A 17,619-nucleotide genomic window follows, 5' to 3' on the forward strand; every position below is an offset into this window, starting at 1 on the left:
AGTACTGTGTACAATGTTGGGCTCCCTTCCTCAAGAAGGACATTGAATTGTTGGAGAAGGTTCAGAGAAGAGCCACAAAGATGATACCCTGGGATAGTGGGATTGTCTTACGAGGAGAGACTAAAATCTCTAAACTTGTTTTCTCTGGAGAGGAGAAATGTCAGAGGGGATTTGATTCAGGTGTTTAAGATTATTAAAAGTATTGATAATATAGATCCATCAAACTTTTTTGTGTTCAGCAGTGAAAACAATAGGACAAGGGATCATCAATTCAAATTTTGGCAGTGTAGGAGTCGTCTGCAGTTTAGACAGTATTACTTTTCAAACAGGGTGGTTGGCTTTTGGAATGAGCTGCTTTCAAGGGTGGTGGAAGCAAAACATTTAACTGAGTTCAAGAAAAAAATTGGATGAATATACCAGTAGTAAGGGGTAGTTATAGTTGGGAGCTGGAAGGGACATCCTTGATGAGCTATTAAGCTCCTTTTTGTCCCTTTAAAATTTTATGAATTATTAATTTATATTTCAGTATATGATTTTGTCAAGCTTTTTTTATCTATGAAACTCTAGAATTTTTTCCACTACAAAAGTAAGATAAACTGGCTTATAATTTTTAGGCTAATTCTTATTAACCCTTTTAAAAATAGGAGTAATGTTAGTAACTCTCCAATCCTCAGTCACCTGCCGACTGTTTGTTGACCTGTCAAAATTAAACGGGAAGGTTTGCATATTTGATCTTTGACCTCCTTTAAAATCCTTGGAAAATCATTGTCTGGTTCTGGAGCTCTATCTATTGTTAATCGCTCAATCTTTCTACATACCACTAAGAGATTAATATCTACATGATTCTGTTAATTCTAATATTATCCATAGTACTCTTAAGATGAGAAATATTGTTAATATTTTAACTCAATATAATCTATGTACAACAAGGGATTATTTGTTTTTTCAAGTCTCTTCTTGCATACCTAACCTTGAGAAAAGGAAAACTTTTAACCCACCCTTTATTTTTCTTCAATTCCCCTTAAACTTCTCTAAGTACTGGCCTCTACTGCTGCTAATGGTAACTCATTCTGTAAGCCAGTCACTTTGTTAGAAAAATAAGATTGATGTGTTAACTGGAGTTTAGCCTGTCTTTTTCTTGTGTCCTCTCGTCCTGTTATCTTCAGAATATAGCACAAAGAAACCAGATGCTTTATCCTCCTGACACCCTGGATAACATTATAAACTTCAATAAGATCACATTTTTCCTTTTCTTTCTTCCAAGATAAAGAAAGATAAAAGATCATATAGAATCATCATAAAAGTTCTACTATGAACCTTTTACAATAAGTCAGTATCCTTTCTTAGATAAGGAGACCAAAACTACATGCATTATTCCTAGTAAGGCTTAACTAGTGATTAACATAGAGAGATAATTACCTCTTTCTTAATATTGATAATAAAAATTATTATTCATAAGAATTACAAATGAAAAGTGAGCAAGGTGTTTGATATAAAACTGTCATTTTTCTAAGATGAAAGTCATACCTTTGAACCAGAAGCACCTATAGTTAAAAATTTACTTTTTATAGCCGCTTACCAGCAGGGCTAGCAGTTGGAAACAACAGACATTCTGCTGACTATATTCATCTGTTGTTCACTGAAAATGCAGGCTTATAAGATGTTTTGCAGTATATGTCAAAATATTCAGAATAAGGAAACTTATTACATGACTTATTACAGTGACTGTTTAGCCACTAAACTGCCAGTGCTTGAGTAGTTGAGTATTAGTGTGAGAAAATGTTCTTAAAAAGAGAAAAAGGATAACAGGGAAGATCAGAACCTAATTAGTATACTAAAGACATGAAGAAGAAAATCAGAGATAAAAGCAATAAGTTTATAAAGAGTGAATATTACACACAGTTTCAAAGATTTGCAGAACTATAGGAAATCTAAGGGTTTGGTTTAAAAAAATTAGGAAATGCAAAAGTGTTTATTTGAATAAGCTAGCTGATAATGTTAAACTTAATAAAGAAAATACAGTTAACTGCATAGGCAACAGAGACACAAAAATAAATTAATAGGTTTCAACATTTTTTTCTATATTTCTTTCTTTGTCATATCGTTAAGCTTAGAACAAAATCATATGCACAGAATTCGACAATTGCATGTACAGCATTTTCACTGTTGATTTAAATATTCTTTGAAAATTGAATTTATTTCATTAAGATTTATCATGTCTTAAATAAAAATGAAGAATAAAGAAAAAGAGAATTAAACACAGGTTAAAAAAATTATAAACTTTTGGAGAGAGTTAAATTCTAGAAGAAAGAAAATAATTTATTTAGACCAAAAGGATTTAGGGTTTACAGATGGTTGACTACTTTCCTTTCTTGTCCTTATCTTCTCTGAATGTTTATTAAAGCATGCATAAGTTTCAGAATTGGAAATTTCTCAGTTGTGTTCATGTTGTTGGTGAAATGTTTGTCTAAATAAGCGTATCTTGGTTCTGTAGTTGAATACAACTTAGAAGTTCATGTGTTTGATCACTGAGTCTGCATCCTGTTTTTCAAATGTATCAACTATCACACTTTTTTTTGCAAATTATACAATAAATGATACATTAAATATTGCATAAAAAATTGTCTTATGTCGAAAGCTGTTTTTTTTCAGTAAATGGATAATTAGACACCTAAAAAAATGAGGAAGTAGGACATTTAGACACCTAATAATTTTAGAGGGGTGTTAAAACTTTTAAAATTTGCAACATACTTAAAATACATATAATGGAGAAAATTTAAACTGGTAATACAGTAGGCCTAGATATATACAGTTCATATAATGGAGTAAAGGACAAGTTTAAATTCACGTGGTCAGTTTTCTAACAATTTGCATTCATGATAACATAAAACTAAGCCATTTTGTCTTTAATGACATCATTTATGACCAGATAAGTAGGATCAATCAATAGCCAATAGTTTTATATGCTATCATATAAGGAAGTAAGCTAAATTGATAATGTATTAGGCCTAGATATATATACAGATCTTTTATATGTTGCAATTATTGTTTTATTTTGTAATAGACAAGTGGTGTCTAAATGGCCTATTTTTGTATTTTTTGGTGTATAGCTGTCCTGGATTCATTTTTTTGTTTCATGTATATGTGTGGTATATATGGGCAGGTGACACACATTTTGTTTATACATTTAAGTATGTGGTGTATCATATTGTATTTTCTTAAGATTGCTGTGTACCAGGATTTCTCTTAGTTTGTAAGCAATAATGAGTGAATCCTTAAAATATCTTTAATGGTTGGGCCTTCAGTAAGTATTATGTAACTGTTTACTATAATGTCTTTGATCTCCATGCTGGTGTGATGGTACATAAACTTTTAATACCTTGTTTAACTCCTTAAACCCGAGTGGATGCTACCATCATTAAGCTGAAAATCCCGATTTACCCACTGAATGGTGACAGCATTCAATAACATTTATATCTCTTTGGCTGACAATTAATCCAAACTATGTTATTATCCACCTTTCATAACTAGATTCGAAACTGTGTAAGGTATGGTGAAAATTATTAGGACATTATGAAAGTAATTCTGGCAGAACTTGCAAACCATTATGGGTTTAAAGACTTAAATATGTAGTTTGATAATAACTTGTTGATGGGTACTTTGAATGGGAATTTCATTCTTGGGATTGAGTGAGTTAAGAAAGAATATTAATATATGAGAAATTCTAGTTAATGTAAGGACTCAACAATGAATATTAGCATATGAAAGTGTAATATTTTTATATCTAGTTTCAGGCTTACCTTGACTGTAGGACAGCTGGTAAAATGGCTAGTTTTAGTATCCAGCATATTAGAAGTCATCATCGTTTGTATGACCATTACTGGAAATACTATAACCAGATGGTTGGCTGGTTTCGCCATCATAGAATGTTCAACCATAGCTTTAAATTACATCAAAGAAGACAAAGGATTTGTAGAAATATTAAAGATTCTACTGACTTACAGAAAAAGTTTTGTCACAGACATCAAGATGTAAGGAGGAAAATTTGTGATCATTCAAAATCTTCCATTAGAGGGAACAGTCGCTCAAATAGGCGTGGCACCAAGGCTTACATAAAATGGAATAAGTCGGGAAAATCACAAGGACTTGTTGTGAAAGGAATCATCAAAAAAGAAGAAAACTCAACAAAAAAAGCAAGTGAAGTTCAGCTAGAGATGGAGATCACTGAAGAAATGATCGCATTTTTTGAGCACTCTGCTAAACATAAAGAAGAACTCAGTAAGTAATGGAAATAGTAAGGTTGTGCCATATTTGGTAAATCAGGTTCAAGATGCAGATTTATGAAGTCCATGTATACACACCTCATTTTCTGTATTTATCGTTCATACATAAGGAGCTTTGCTGTGTAATAATCGTGTACTTTAAGTAATTCTTTTTGTTTGTAATTAAGCACAAAGCTACACAATGGGCTATCTGTGTTCTGCCCACCACGGGTATCGAAACCTGGTTTCTAGCATTCTGTGTCCATAGACATACCCCTGTGAGGTGTAATCCTTTGTAAATTCAGAACTTTTTTTTTATAAGCATATGGACTTTTCCCTATATTATATGTTAAATCATACTAAATTTTTATACAGATCTCCACTCTGAGTCACCTAGAAACTATTCTCTTTTAGAATTTATCAAGTTTAACTCTCATTAAAGTTGTAATAAAGTAAGATACTCTCAAGCCAGTAGCATCTTTAGGTTGTCAAAAATATGTCTGGTACTCTGTGGCTGTATGTTAATTTTTATGTTGAAAAGGTTTATATACATTGGCTATAAACTGTGTTACCTATTATGTATGGCTGAAGTCTGAACACACCACAGCAAGGATTCTTATACTCAGGAATCATAGCAAATAATTCTGAGGTAACAAATGTTAAGTTCCCTTTATATAACACACACATGATAAAAACCTTATTAAAAATATGTCCAAATAGTCATACATTAAAATATCTTAATAAAAATGGTACAAGTTAAATACAGCTTTAAATGGCATCTTTATGATTGACAGTTTTTCTTTTTCATGTTTTTGTATGTATATAAGAAAGGCATTACACTAATGAAACAGACTTAATTTGTTTTTATTTCCCTTCATTTTGGCCTGTTTTCTACTAGAAATTAAAATAAAGAACATGTAGGTAGATTGGGTTTTAAATACAAGATTAACTTTTAGGTGAATATAAGTTTAAAAAGAAAATAATGTCAAACAGATTTTAAATATTTTTCATAGTCCATGTCTTCTAATTGTGATATTCTAAATACTTAGGATATAAATATTTGTAATTATATATATTGTGTCTACATATTTAAAATATGTTTATTTAACTTTGTTTTATGACTGTGAAGAATTACTTTCATTATTATTGTGAAAATTTTGTAGTAAGTAATGAGTTGCACTGTTTCATGTTTTAACCATCTGTCATTTCTTGAATAACCAGGTTCTACTGGTTTGTCCTACCATTTGAATTTAAAGTTGCTTTTAGTCATCCAAAGAACTTTTTTTATATATACAAAAATCTTGTGTTATATCAAGTATTGATGCTTCTTTACCTATCATACTTTTACTGTTTGTTTTAGAAGCAAAGAAAAAAGATAGACGTAGCATTGAAGAGGAGCAGTATGTGAGTTTAGAAAACAGTAGGTGTTTGTTCCATTTTATAACTATTCACAAAACACAATAATTTTTTTAAAGTATGAATCTGCAAGTTTTAATCTTCAACTAAAGCATGGAAAAGAAGTTAGTTTATTGCTATAAATTTGCTCTCCACAAACACATTTATGTTCTTTTTAAATTTACATCATACTTTCTATGATCTAGGTTTTTTTTTTCCTTACATCAAATGTTTTCTCAACATTGTATTATACTATCAACCACTTGCAAACACAGTTTTTTATTAAATTCATGCTGCATTTTGCTAAAAAAAAAATAATTTTATAGTTTATATCACACTGTTCAGACCTCTAATATATTTTGTGAGGTGAGGCTAATCACACTACTGGTAGTACTATTTTGTACCTGCATGGATGATTAGTTCTTGTTATATTCACAGTTGAATTAAATTCCAAATTTTCTTGACTATTAGGAAAATTAGATTAGGCCAAACCTAAAATTGTGTGACTTTCATTTGAACAAAATTACAGCATCAAAAATTTGTTTTTACTTATTGCTTTTCTGTTCTTTATAACCAAAAGTTTGCTACTGCAACATTTGATATTTCTTTAAATGCCTGTGTTGTGTACTTATGTCAGTAGGAACACTTTGTGGTCATCTCCCTATAAAATCATAACATTCTAAGTAATTAAATGTAGAAAAGTTTCTGTTTTACCAAAAAAAGTTAGAAAAATTGAAAATTTTGCTCACTGCCTCATTGGTTTTGGTTGAAAAGTACAATCAAGAAGAAACATGAGTTTATTTTTCAGTGAATTATAGGATCAAGTTTCTACCTAAGCCCAATGGAAACTAAATAGTTAAGGGCATTTTGTAGACTAGATCAGTGTTTTCCAAACTGTGGGGGCACAGCCTTTTAACGGAAGATCCCAAAAATAGCAACGGAAGAAACAAAACTTGTCACCTTGCTCTCAAAACTTTTTTTTCTCTCCTATTTACTCACTCCTTACAAGCATTTTAAAAGAATTATTAAAAACAGGTAAAGAAAATGTTGATCTTGCAAAAATTATTGTAATGTGAAAAAGGGGGGGGGGAGTGCAACAGAAACTTGTTGATATTTAAAGTTTGGAAAACACTGATATTGATATGCAGCATCAGAAATAATTAGTGTTGAGAAGTCTAATATAAATTATCATAGTTTAATTTCCGAGGATAATTTTACACTCTTGCTGCTGATTTTGTGATATTAAATTACAGTAAATAACTAAGTACCTATTTTTTCATTGATTCTATCATTTGTTTTGCCAGAAATATTACATAAACAGTGAAAATTACAATATGCGCAAGACAACAAACTCATTAGAAACTTTTAAAAACTTCGTTCTGCCATTTAAATTTCCATTACATTGATTTTAAACTTTAGTGTCAGATGTGGATGAAGATAAATCATACAACTAATAAGAATAGTGGTGAAATATTTTGTGTTTTAGTAGTTATGATTTGTGTGTAGAAAATTTCCTATTTGATACAAAAACTTTTAATTTTGTATATGGGTTAGAAGGTACCAAATTTAGAAGGAACATGCTAATGTTCGTAAGAATGTAGGACATGTACCACTATGTAAATATATTTCTGTAGTTTTAAGTCACAAGAATTATTCAAAATACTGGAAATTGTTTTGTTTTCTGCCATTATTATATTATAATCTGAGAAGGTATAATTAGGAATACCTTCAAAATGTGTAAAAGACAGAGGCAAATTTTAATTTTGGCTACAATGTGTGAAAGTTTCTGTGAATAACTTGAGTTCCATTATAATTAAGTTTGTTCCTTCTGTTTCATACAAACAGAAATTGGACTGAAAAGGACACATGAAAGTGTCATGACTTGTATCCATATAAGTTTAGTATTATTCCGTAATATTGGATATAAATATTATTGTAGATTATTTCATATTCCAACAATCATGATGTGGACAGTAACATGGTTATTAGTCAAGGCATACAGTATTTTCCATCCAATCAAATTAAACAAAAATATTTGTTTATGTTTGTATTATTTTTATAAAACAATTCTTCATAGCATCTTGCAAGTAAAAACACAATTGTACAGGTTTATAATGGAGTTGAAATATCACATTAGTGAATCTAAACATGGTTAAACTTCATTAATACAATGAAGATATTGTTATTGGGGTGATTCCTTATTCATGTCTATCATCATCTAGCTTGGACTTAAATGTTTAATAAAGAAATAATAAGTTAGTTAAACAGAATAAAGTTTAAAAATGAAAATTTGCATTATTTTCTGACATAATTAATATCTGCTTCTCATTTAATGTACTTTATATTCATATTAAACTCAAGTTATTAAAGTTTTAGGTAAAATATCAGGTTTATACTTAACTAATTTTAACCAACAAATATTACTTTCAGTTTATCCATGCTGTGATAGTACAGGTTCCACTCAAATGTGGCTGTTTGGTACTGCAGTACAGTGATAGTACAGGTTCCACTCAAATGTAGCTGTTTGGTACTGCAGTACAGTGATAGTGCAGGTTCCACTCAAATGTGGCTGTTTGGTACTGCAGTACAGTGATAGTGCAGGTTCCACTCAAATGTGGCTGTTTGGTACTGCAGTACAGTGATAGTGGCTGTTTGGTACTGCAGTACAGGTTCCAGTCAAATGTGGCTGTTTGGTACTGCAGTACAGCGATAGTGCAGGTTCCACTCAAATGTAGCTGTTTGGTACTGCAGTACAGTGATCGTACAGTTTATAACAAAGGCACATGCGTAGAATTCAAAGAACTTGTGTGCTTAATATTTGGAATGTTGAGCGTGAAAATTACAAGTCATGAAAAGATAAGTAGATAGCAATTAGAATTTAAACAAAAATGAATGCTCTTCATTCCTGTAGATTTCTATTTTTCCATTTTTGTTTAAATTTTAATTGCTATCTACTTATCTTTTTATGTAATAGATGTAATTTTGGTTCGAATTTTCTTGCTCAACATTCCAAATAGTGTGCACGCAAGTTAATTGAATTCTGCGCATGCGCCTTTATTGTCAACTGTATGGTCTGATGAAAAGTGCTAGCTCAAAATGTCATCCTTCTTTAAATAAAAACTTGACCACTGTAGGAGTCAGTCAAACACCTATATATGTCATTCACACACTGGGTAACTATTGTCTCTGTTGTACTTCTCACTGCCTTAGGAGCATCAGCAGTTATTTTCTTGCTGTGACTTTTACACTAGCTTGACAATCATTCATTTCATGTAATCTTAGTGCTTTCTTTTTCCTGGTATTATCCTTGCTGAACTTCACAATAGTTGAAAGTATATTGTCCAAATAAGGTAGTTTGAAGCTTTCCTTTTATGTTATGTTTCTCACTGATGAAATTGCATTTCCTCCCATTCTTTCTTTCTCTGTGGAATGATAGTTGATCACGAAATATGACCGTTGAAGTATGGCTTGTGGAGTTTAATTTATGAAATTTGCTCTGCTTTGAGTACTCGAAAAATAATTTTTTTCTCAACCGCTGGAAAGTTTAAAAAATTTATAGTGACTGCATACAGCTCTGTTCATTGCACTTCATAGAAAGTGGGGGTAGTAAAGAAACACAGTCTTGCTTTGACTGAGAAAACCGATTGGTTATCTTACTTCTACAGTGATGATATTCTGTCTCTAGTTTTCACCATGTTTAGTTTGAGAACAGAATTATAAGTATCAATAAATTAACAAAAATTTGGATTTTAACCTAAATTTGAATAATGGGTTTATGAATAAGCATATTTCTTTTCACTCTAGTGTCAGTTACAGGTCCATTTCGAAGAAGCAAACTTCCATCCGTAACCCAGCCCAGCACCAACAGAACCAAGGAAATGAAAGAACTTTATGGAAAAGCAGCACCAACAATTCATGGAATGGAAACTGCAATGCAGTTGTCTTTTGATAGGTTCTGTGACACAAAATGGCCAAAATTATGGCCAAACATTCCACTCAAAATGTAATTTGTATATAAAGGGAAGTATAAAAGTTTCTTGATATTGAGATTTATAAAAACAATACTGTATACATATTTGTTATACTACGTTTACTGCATAATCAGTTTGAAATAGCAACCAACATTCTTCAAATTACCAATCTCATCAAGAAAAAAATGTGAAATCTATAGTTTTTGACTAGTAAATTTCCATAAACATTGCTAATAAAATCTGCAGTAAAGATGTTTAACAGATATTATAAATATCCACAGCTTCATTGCTGAAAGCAAAAATGTATTTGATTTAAAAGTTCTTATGTTTTTGGATAGATCACAGCAAGGAATGTGAAATTACTAACCAAACTGCAACTGTCTTTTTCCGATACAAACTACACATGAAACCCAGATATGTAAAAGTACTCAGAATTCTGGATGTTCAAAGTAACGTGCCGTACGATGTAGAGTTTGAGACCATAAACAATCGTTCTCCATAGCAATGTATATATCCTTCCATATAGTCTATAGTAATCCACTGGAACAAGTCTTTCAATATTGATTAAATAGTTTTTGTAATTATTCAAACTGTGTATTTCAACTGGCTGTTTGTGTAGCTTGAATTTCAATAGCTATTGTGATAGCATCTGAAGGAAATAAATTTGTAAGCTCTATTATTAAAGTGTTGAGCACATAAGTCTTTTTTATGTTATGTGACAGATGCTTGGCATTGAAGATACTATAATTCTTAAAAACACCTTTGAGACTTAGTAGTAAAAGGACTTGCAACACTTGTTCTAGGACATGCTACATTTATTGATAAATTTTTTATCTCAACTCTGATATTTGATTAGCATAATTCTAAGAACATTGTACAAAGTTAAGGCTGAATGATTACTTTTTTTCTTTTTATAAATTTGAAAATGTTTAACAAGTCTTAAGTCGGCAAAAAAAAAAGGCAATTTGTTGGAGCTGACTAAATCCCTTTGTAAATATCTTCTATTTTTATTTAAATAAATAGATCATAATCTTAATCATTATTAGTTTGTCCTTATGACATGTTATTCTAAAAACATGTTTTAGGAAAGAAAAAAAAATCCATCAAGGTGAGCCACCACATTTTTATTTCAGCTAAAAAAATTTAAAAAACACTTGGCAAAGTAATTCACAATATTAACATGAACCAAAATATCCTCATTAAGAACAGTTAAAAACAAAATACATGTATTACCACACTGTGTTTAAAACATATAGATGGTGATTGCTAAATTAACATGGAATAAAGCTTTGTGCTTCATCTGTTATTTCATCATAAATATTTCTCAAGATTGTTAGCTTATTTGTTTACTTTTCTGCCAAAATATATTAGGTTAAGGTTTTTAACTTAAGTCTTGAACCCTGAAAGACCATCTTTTATTTGTTACAGTAATAACAGAATCTTTATGTGAGAACTAAGAAAAATCTTATTCTTATCCTGTAAAAAAATAGCTAATAATAAATGAAAATAGACTGTGAACTATGTTATTAATGGCTGTTGAAAATATTGCTTCCATAAACAGAAATTACAAAAAAATATACAATTAAGTCACACCTAGTCCAAGTTGTTAAAAATATCTCAAATTATTTAAAGAAAATACATTTCTGAAAAGCTTTCAATTATATATTCAATTACATACTTAATAATGTTTCGTTTTCACGTAAAAGCATGAATTGTCCTTTTGAAGAACATTAATGTGTATAAATATTAGCTTAGTTCCCACATATTCAAAAAATATACAACGTGGTATACTTTTTTTTTAAATCATGAGCTTTATATAAAATATCTAGAAATTATGGTCTATGTCATTGATGAAGTTAGTGTATTCTTCCAAAACTTACGCTTCTGAAATTCACACTAAAATTACTGTTTAGTAAATAAACTTTAAAAACAACCTCAATTTCCAACTGCCAGTACAATTTTCATGATATGTACAATATAAGGTTCAAAATCACAGAAATTCTTTTCATCTTTGTACTTGTATGGCTTACTTACTACATGTTATAACAAATCACTGCTTTCATTTTAAATTAAAAAATGTGCTTGTGAACAGGCTGGTTACAATACATAAAATAACACAATTCTCAAAAACAATCCTTGATAATATAGAAATGCACACATTGAAATGAAAATAAAACTATCAAACAAATTCTAGATGGCCTACAGGGTCAGCATAATGTTCGGATCATAAAATTAAGAAATGACACATTACAGTTTTTTCTTGTATAGATAATATATCTAAATAAACTCCAGTTACTTCTGTAACAAATCTTAAAAGAGTACATTGGCTTTACGAGAACTGTGTAATAATGGACTAACACGCACCACTTAGGCACTTGACTTGAACCAACTTAGCTGACAAGTCAGTTACACTTGAAAAGTTTCAGCCATCAGAGGCACTAAGATACAGAATAACATAACTAAAAATGATTAAATGAGTTATATTTGATTTTACTAAATGTTAAAATGCTTAGGACACATAGCATGCTAAAAAAAAGTATTTTCACCACCTCAAAAACAGCAACAGTCTTTCAGTTTAGAACTACCCTACTAAATATGTATATATATATATATATATATATATAACTTCATGCAGCCCCATCCGTCAAAACTTCAGAGTAGTTTAACATGCTTAACCAGGAATGATTTCATTTAATGAGTGATTGTGAACAATGATATTAAACAAAATTTCAAGTAGGAGAAATGTCTTATCCTAGATTCATATTTTAAACACACCAGAAAAAGAACAATAACAAAGAACATAATAATCAAAAATGTTAACACATGTCTTTTTTATGTATGATATGAACAAAGTTAATGAGTGATGTATCATTTAGTTAAATTCTCTTGGAAATATCCACCCCCAAGATACAATGTTTCAGACAATAATTTAAAACTAAAATGTTTTTAAGCATTTTGACTTCTTAATCACAAATTGTTTTTACTCTCACATAGCATTTATTTCAAATTTCTCACCAAATGTGCGAGTCACTAGAGGGCATCAGTATTATATGTCTTAGAAGTACCATATAACACATTTCAATGGCATTAGTTAACCCTATTAAATTCAGAATAAGTGGTAACACAACTGAAAGTGAATATATATATCCATTTCACGTAGAGTATGAAAATAATATATACTTCGGAATTCAGGGTAAACACAAATAATAAGCAAACTAAATAAAGTTATGCTCATAATGGCATACAAATACAAAAGGTTCCACCTAGTGGCATGTGAGCAAACTAAAGTTTGAGCAAAAGGTAGAACAGTTAGCCTAGAAAGACAGGAAGAAGCAAAATAATGTTAAATATGATTTAGAGGTATTGTGAAAGTACTCCACAAAAAAGTGTCTTGATTAATGTTCTGCCATTTTTTAGTTTTTAGCCTCTGCCTTCATATAAATGAATAAATATTTTTTAAGAAACAAAAGAAATTTAAAAACAGAAATGTATTTACATGAACCTTTCTAGAATTATTTCTTCCTGAATTTTTGAACCTTGTTTCTTAGTTGCTGAACAAGATCAAAAATCTTTAATGATGGTCCAACTTTCATTCCAATCAGTTCCAAAATCTCATCTTTGGTCAAACTAAGGAGCCGTTTTCCATCTATTTTCTGGAATTGCAGAAAAAAAACAATTCAAACAAATCTTAAGATAAAAAAGGAAAAATTATTTCAGAAGTTGCAATTATGGAAAAGTATAATTACAGTGCCAATAATTTTATTCAGTCATCACTCAGATGTAGACAATAAAGAAAATACTAGTATTAATAAGGTTACATATGTAATTTTTATGGAAACTTATTTTTAACAACAATTTACATTTTCTTGTCAAATTTAAGTAAATTTTTGCAACCAATCCTGAAAGTGCCCCTAACCTCCTTGATCTCCCATTTGTGGGCTTTAATGTGAAAATTTCAAAAACGTAAGAATGGGTACTAATTTTGAACACATCCACACTATGTTGACTTTTACGCAAATCTACCAATCCCATTCTTAGAACCTCAAAAAAATCCTTTAGACCTTTACACTGGTAACAAATTTGAAAGGTTTCAAAAAAATATATGAATTTTAGATTAATTACTGTTTTGAATGGTTCTTTGCATCTTATTAGCAGTTTTCAAGTAAATTGGTTCAAATTAACTTTTTAGCCACAAAAAAAACTTGCTCTCCACTTTTGAAGACCCCCTCAAACTCCTAGAATGTTTTTTCGTTATTCATATCCTGTTGGGTCAAGAACCTAGATAAACCTTGAAAAACTGTGAAAGAAGCCTTCACAAATCAAGTAATCAATAAAACTTAGGAACAATTAAGGGTTAACATACGTTTTAATTACAGAAAATACTTTTATTCATCAAAACTTTGTATCTAGAAATAATCCAAAAATGACTACATGCAAGCTTTACTTCTCTAGAAAATTGTGATATTAATATACATGCTTTTCCTGGAGCAAAAAAAAAAAAAGTTTTTAACCAACTGTGCAAGTAATTTATAAGTTTACCAAATTCACAATGAAAGATCAATACTTGGCCTATTACTATAAGGAAAACATTGGATGTATTTGAAGATTTCAAGCAAAAACTCGGTCTGTTTTAAACCTTTTTTGTGAAAGCTTTAAGGTAAAACAAAAACATGTTCATGTGAAGAGTTATGATAGACTTACTATTTACTGTTGTTATATGTGAACTATGAATACTTGAAACAATGTTCATTTGAAGAGTTATGATAGACTTACTATTTACTGTTGTCATATGTGAACTATGAATACTTGAAACAATGTTCATTTGAAGAGTTATGATAGACTTACTATTTACTGTTGTCATATGTGAACTATGAATACTTGAAACAATTTTATCATTTTTCAGAAATCTGTGCAAAGTTATACAGAGTTATCTGTGCTAGTCATTTGTAATTGAAAGACTAAGAAAGAAGGCAGTTAGACAATAGCATTCACTGCCATCACTCTTATAATGTATCCACATCTCCAAAGTGCAAAGCATATTTTTGTGGAAATGGGATATAAACCATTGACCCTTGGATTAACAATCTGGGACACTAGATGCTAGGCCAATCTGAAACAAAGTCCAACTTGTTTACAAAATCATTACCTATTTCATAATTAGGATGGTTAAATAACTTCAAAGTCACTTCCCCAGTGAAACAATGGTGATGAATAGCCTAATTTTACAACTGGACAAGTTACTTCAAACAACTGAGACTTCTGGAAGAACTATTTTATATTAACAACTTCTGTGATTGTAACCATTATTTACTAGTTTATTTATGAATAATATAACATTATTACAGTGTTGGATTTTGTCTGGTAGATGGGATATTCCCAATGCATTTGGGAGCTTTACCACAGACTTTAAGAATTTTAGTAATTCTTGATGTGAAAGAAAAACCTAATAACACAGAGTGATATTAAAAACATACATCACTACTATATTTACAGTCCTGATTGTCCCTTAATAGCAAATAACTGTCTCTGAAATATTTGATAATGTGGTCCAAAATGTCACAAACAATATCCAAGCCTAGACTAATGACAATACATAACCAGTTATCTAATCAGGTATAAGCTGAAAGGCTGTCTTTAATGGCAAATATTTCTTATGCACAGCTGTTAAGTTTATGATACTTATTCTACTGTACTCTATCCTGTCCTTTATCATGTATTATTTATCTCAACACACTTCAACAGGTGCCAGTAGGCAATATAACCTTATTATCAGCAGAGATATTTTAGCCTCTAGCAAAATGTTTTTGCTATTGCTTAACAATATAAGCCTCACAGAGCAAGGTGAAATTTGGGTTATATTAAAAAATTATTAAACATTTCAAAACACAAATAATATATAATTAACTAAAATATATAAAAGTAAAACTAAAATACAATTTCACTGTCTATCTAACTAATATGTATCTAAGTAAGAAACAACACTAAATGCTAGTGAGGACAATATCAGCAATCAATACTTTGACTGTTTGATGTACTAGGTAATCATGTGCACCAATTTTAAAATAACCACTGGAAGATTGTAGTTTAAAATTAGCCCTTTCTATTGGTTATAAACCTGTCTATCAAATATGTACATGTTGCTTTAAATAACATGTATAAGTTAAAAGGTGGGCGTGACTACTGTTAGGGCGTGAGGATATTTATTTTTTTGTGATCTTTGAATTGACCAGAAAGAATTTGAACTAAGAAGGAGTAAGTAGCACTATATGAGTAATAGAGACAAAAAGTTAAAAACTGTGATTGATCATCTGTCATGTAAAAACAAATCTGAAGTATTTTATTTAAAGGTTTCTTTTGAAATAAAAGAATTAAAACTTAGATAATATAAAACTTTGAATTACAACATACATGATAATGCTAATTTCATTAAATACATTGATAGTAAAGTGGTTTAATTAAATTTTGAAATATTTTATACTAAATTCATATAAAATACATTTTCAAAATACAACAGTTTAAGATTAAAAAGGAACTTCACCCTAAATCGTTGAACCTGAAGCTATCGCAATAAACGAAAAGTAATTTGTAAATGTCTTTACAAAACTGCAAACAGGCTGAAAATATGAAGAATAGTCTCATATGAGAATGATAGATTAGTTTAACGTAATTAATAGACAGGACCGAGGACTAATAAATTAGCAAATTCCAATAACAGTCCAGCTGTAATTGCTGTACCTGTTGGTTAACATTTGTTTACCCTAGATAAACTATGAACAAACAAAAACAACAACATTTATAGCTGTCAAAATTTTAGTACCTGTTGACTGAAAGCCTGGCAATATGCTCCACACTCATTGATTCGTAGAAACTGAGCAACATCCAAGACCCCCCATTCCTCAGGGTTGGTCTCACTGTGTAAGGAACTAAGGGCTAGGCTGTGTGCTGCTATGGACTCCTTGGATGATGATAAGGTAAAGCCAAGATGTTGTCTGGACGGAGGGTTCAAACCAGCAGAAGTAGAGGGTGGTCTAAATATTGAAAACAACTGTTTTGAAACTTCTTTGAACATTTTTAACAACTTAAAATGTTGTTCTGATATAACAACAAACAAAATTATGAAAGTATATCATAAAATTAATGAATTACCGTTTTCATAAACATAAAAACATTAGCTTCAACAAACAAACAAAATTTTTACATAAAGCTTCAATGTTAAACTGGAATAAGATTAAAACCAACAACTCTTCACATACACTTTAGCTATGGAATGACAATAACAGAAGAAATAATATAAAATGTGTTTCATTGCACAACAACCTACTATACCAGTGGCTAAAAATGTCACCCAAAGAAACTTGAAATCACTCAAGAGGAGGAAGCTTTATATACAGTTTGTTTTTACATCCATCCTTATATGTTCCACTGGAAAAGTGATTGAAGCTATCTAACTATGTAGTATAGTAGGAGAAACAGATGTAAACTGACTAAATAAAGAGCAAAAGTGGTTTTTTAATTGAATCATATTTGAGTTCTGAGAGACTATAATAGAAATACTCTCATTTACTCTATTAAATGTACCATAAAAATAAACTATTTTAAAGCTGAGATGTAAATAGATAAATGACTCACCGACCAAGATTGCTTAGTAGTGGAATCGAAGCACACTTGTTGTCAGCCGCTGAAGTCTTTGAATTAACTCCTTGAAGGTCTGAAGTGGATGAAACTAGTGAAATACATTAATTACAGTTAAATATTACTTTTATCTAAAATGTAGTAAGCTATAAAGTTCTTAAAACTTCACTGGGTTAGTCTAGATATAAGAAAACCAAGTATTCATGTAGTTACATGAATAAAGTTCTTAAACTTCACTGGGTTAGTCCTAGATATAAGAAAACCAAGTATTCATGTAGTTACATGAATAAAGTTCTTAAACTTCACTGGGTTAGTCATAGATATAAGAAAACCAAGTATTCATGTAGTTACATGAATAA

The 17,619-nt window shown here is 30.3% G+C and overlaps 2 protein-coding genes across 5 annotated transcripts in view; one reads left to right on the forward strand and one right to left on the reverse strand.

Moving 5' to 3' along the window:
* The window catches only part of LOC106470557 (gem-associated protein 8-like), a 16,032-nt gene extending 5,720 nt beyond the window's left edge, over positions 1-10,312 (forward strand). For 2 of the 4 annotated variants that reach the window (XM_013931120.2, XM_013931119.2), the window contains 3 exons: positions 3,789-4,278; positions 5,623-5,682; positions 9,462-10,312. In XM_013931120.2, coding sequence (XP_013786574.1) covers positions 3,825-4,278; positions 5,623-5,682; positions 9,462-9,664 — 717 coding nt within the window. In that variant the 5' untranslated portion in view covers positions 3,789-3,824 and the 3' untranslated portion in view covers positions 9,665-10,312. The remainder of the gene's footprint in view (positions 1-3,788; positions 4,279-5,622; positions 5,683-9,461) is intronic. The other 2 variants (XM_022399161.1, XM_022399162.1) reach the window with 2 other exon arrangements.
* A 419-nt stretch (positions 10,313-10,731) lies between these two features.
* Positions 10,732-17,619, reverse strand: part of LOC106470556 (polycomb protein Sfmbt-like) — a gene marked incomplete at its 5' end in the record, with an annotated part of 23,747 nt that continues 16,859 nt past the window's right edge. Inside the window, 3 exons of the mRNA XM_013931118.2 lie at positions 10,732-13,281; positions 16,446-16,656; positions 17,258-17,351. Coding sequence (XP_013786572.1) covers positions 13,141-13,281; positions 16,446-16,656; positions 17,258-17,351 — 446 coding nt within the window. The remainder of the gene's footprint in view (positions 13,282-16,445; positions 16,657-17,257; positions 17,352-17,619) is intronic.

The sequence above is a fragment of the Limulus polyphemus genome, unplaced genomic scaffold, assembly GCF_000517525.1.
Source record: "Limulus polyphemus unplaced genomic scaffold, Limulus_polyphemus-2.1.2 Scaffold4083, whole genome shotgun sequence".
Classification (NCBI taxonomy): Eukaryota; Metazoa; Arthropoda; class Merostomata; order Xiphosura; family Limulidae; genus Limulus; species Limulus polyphemus.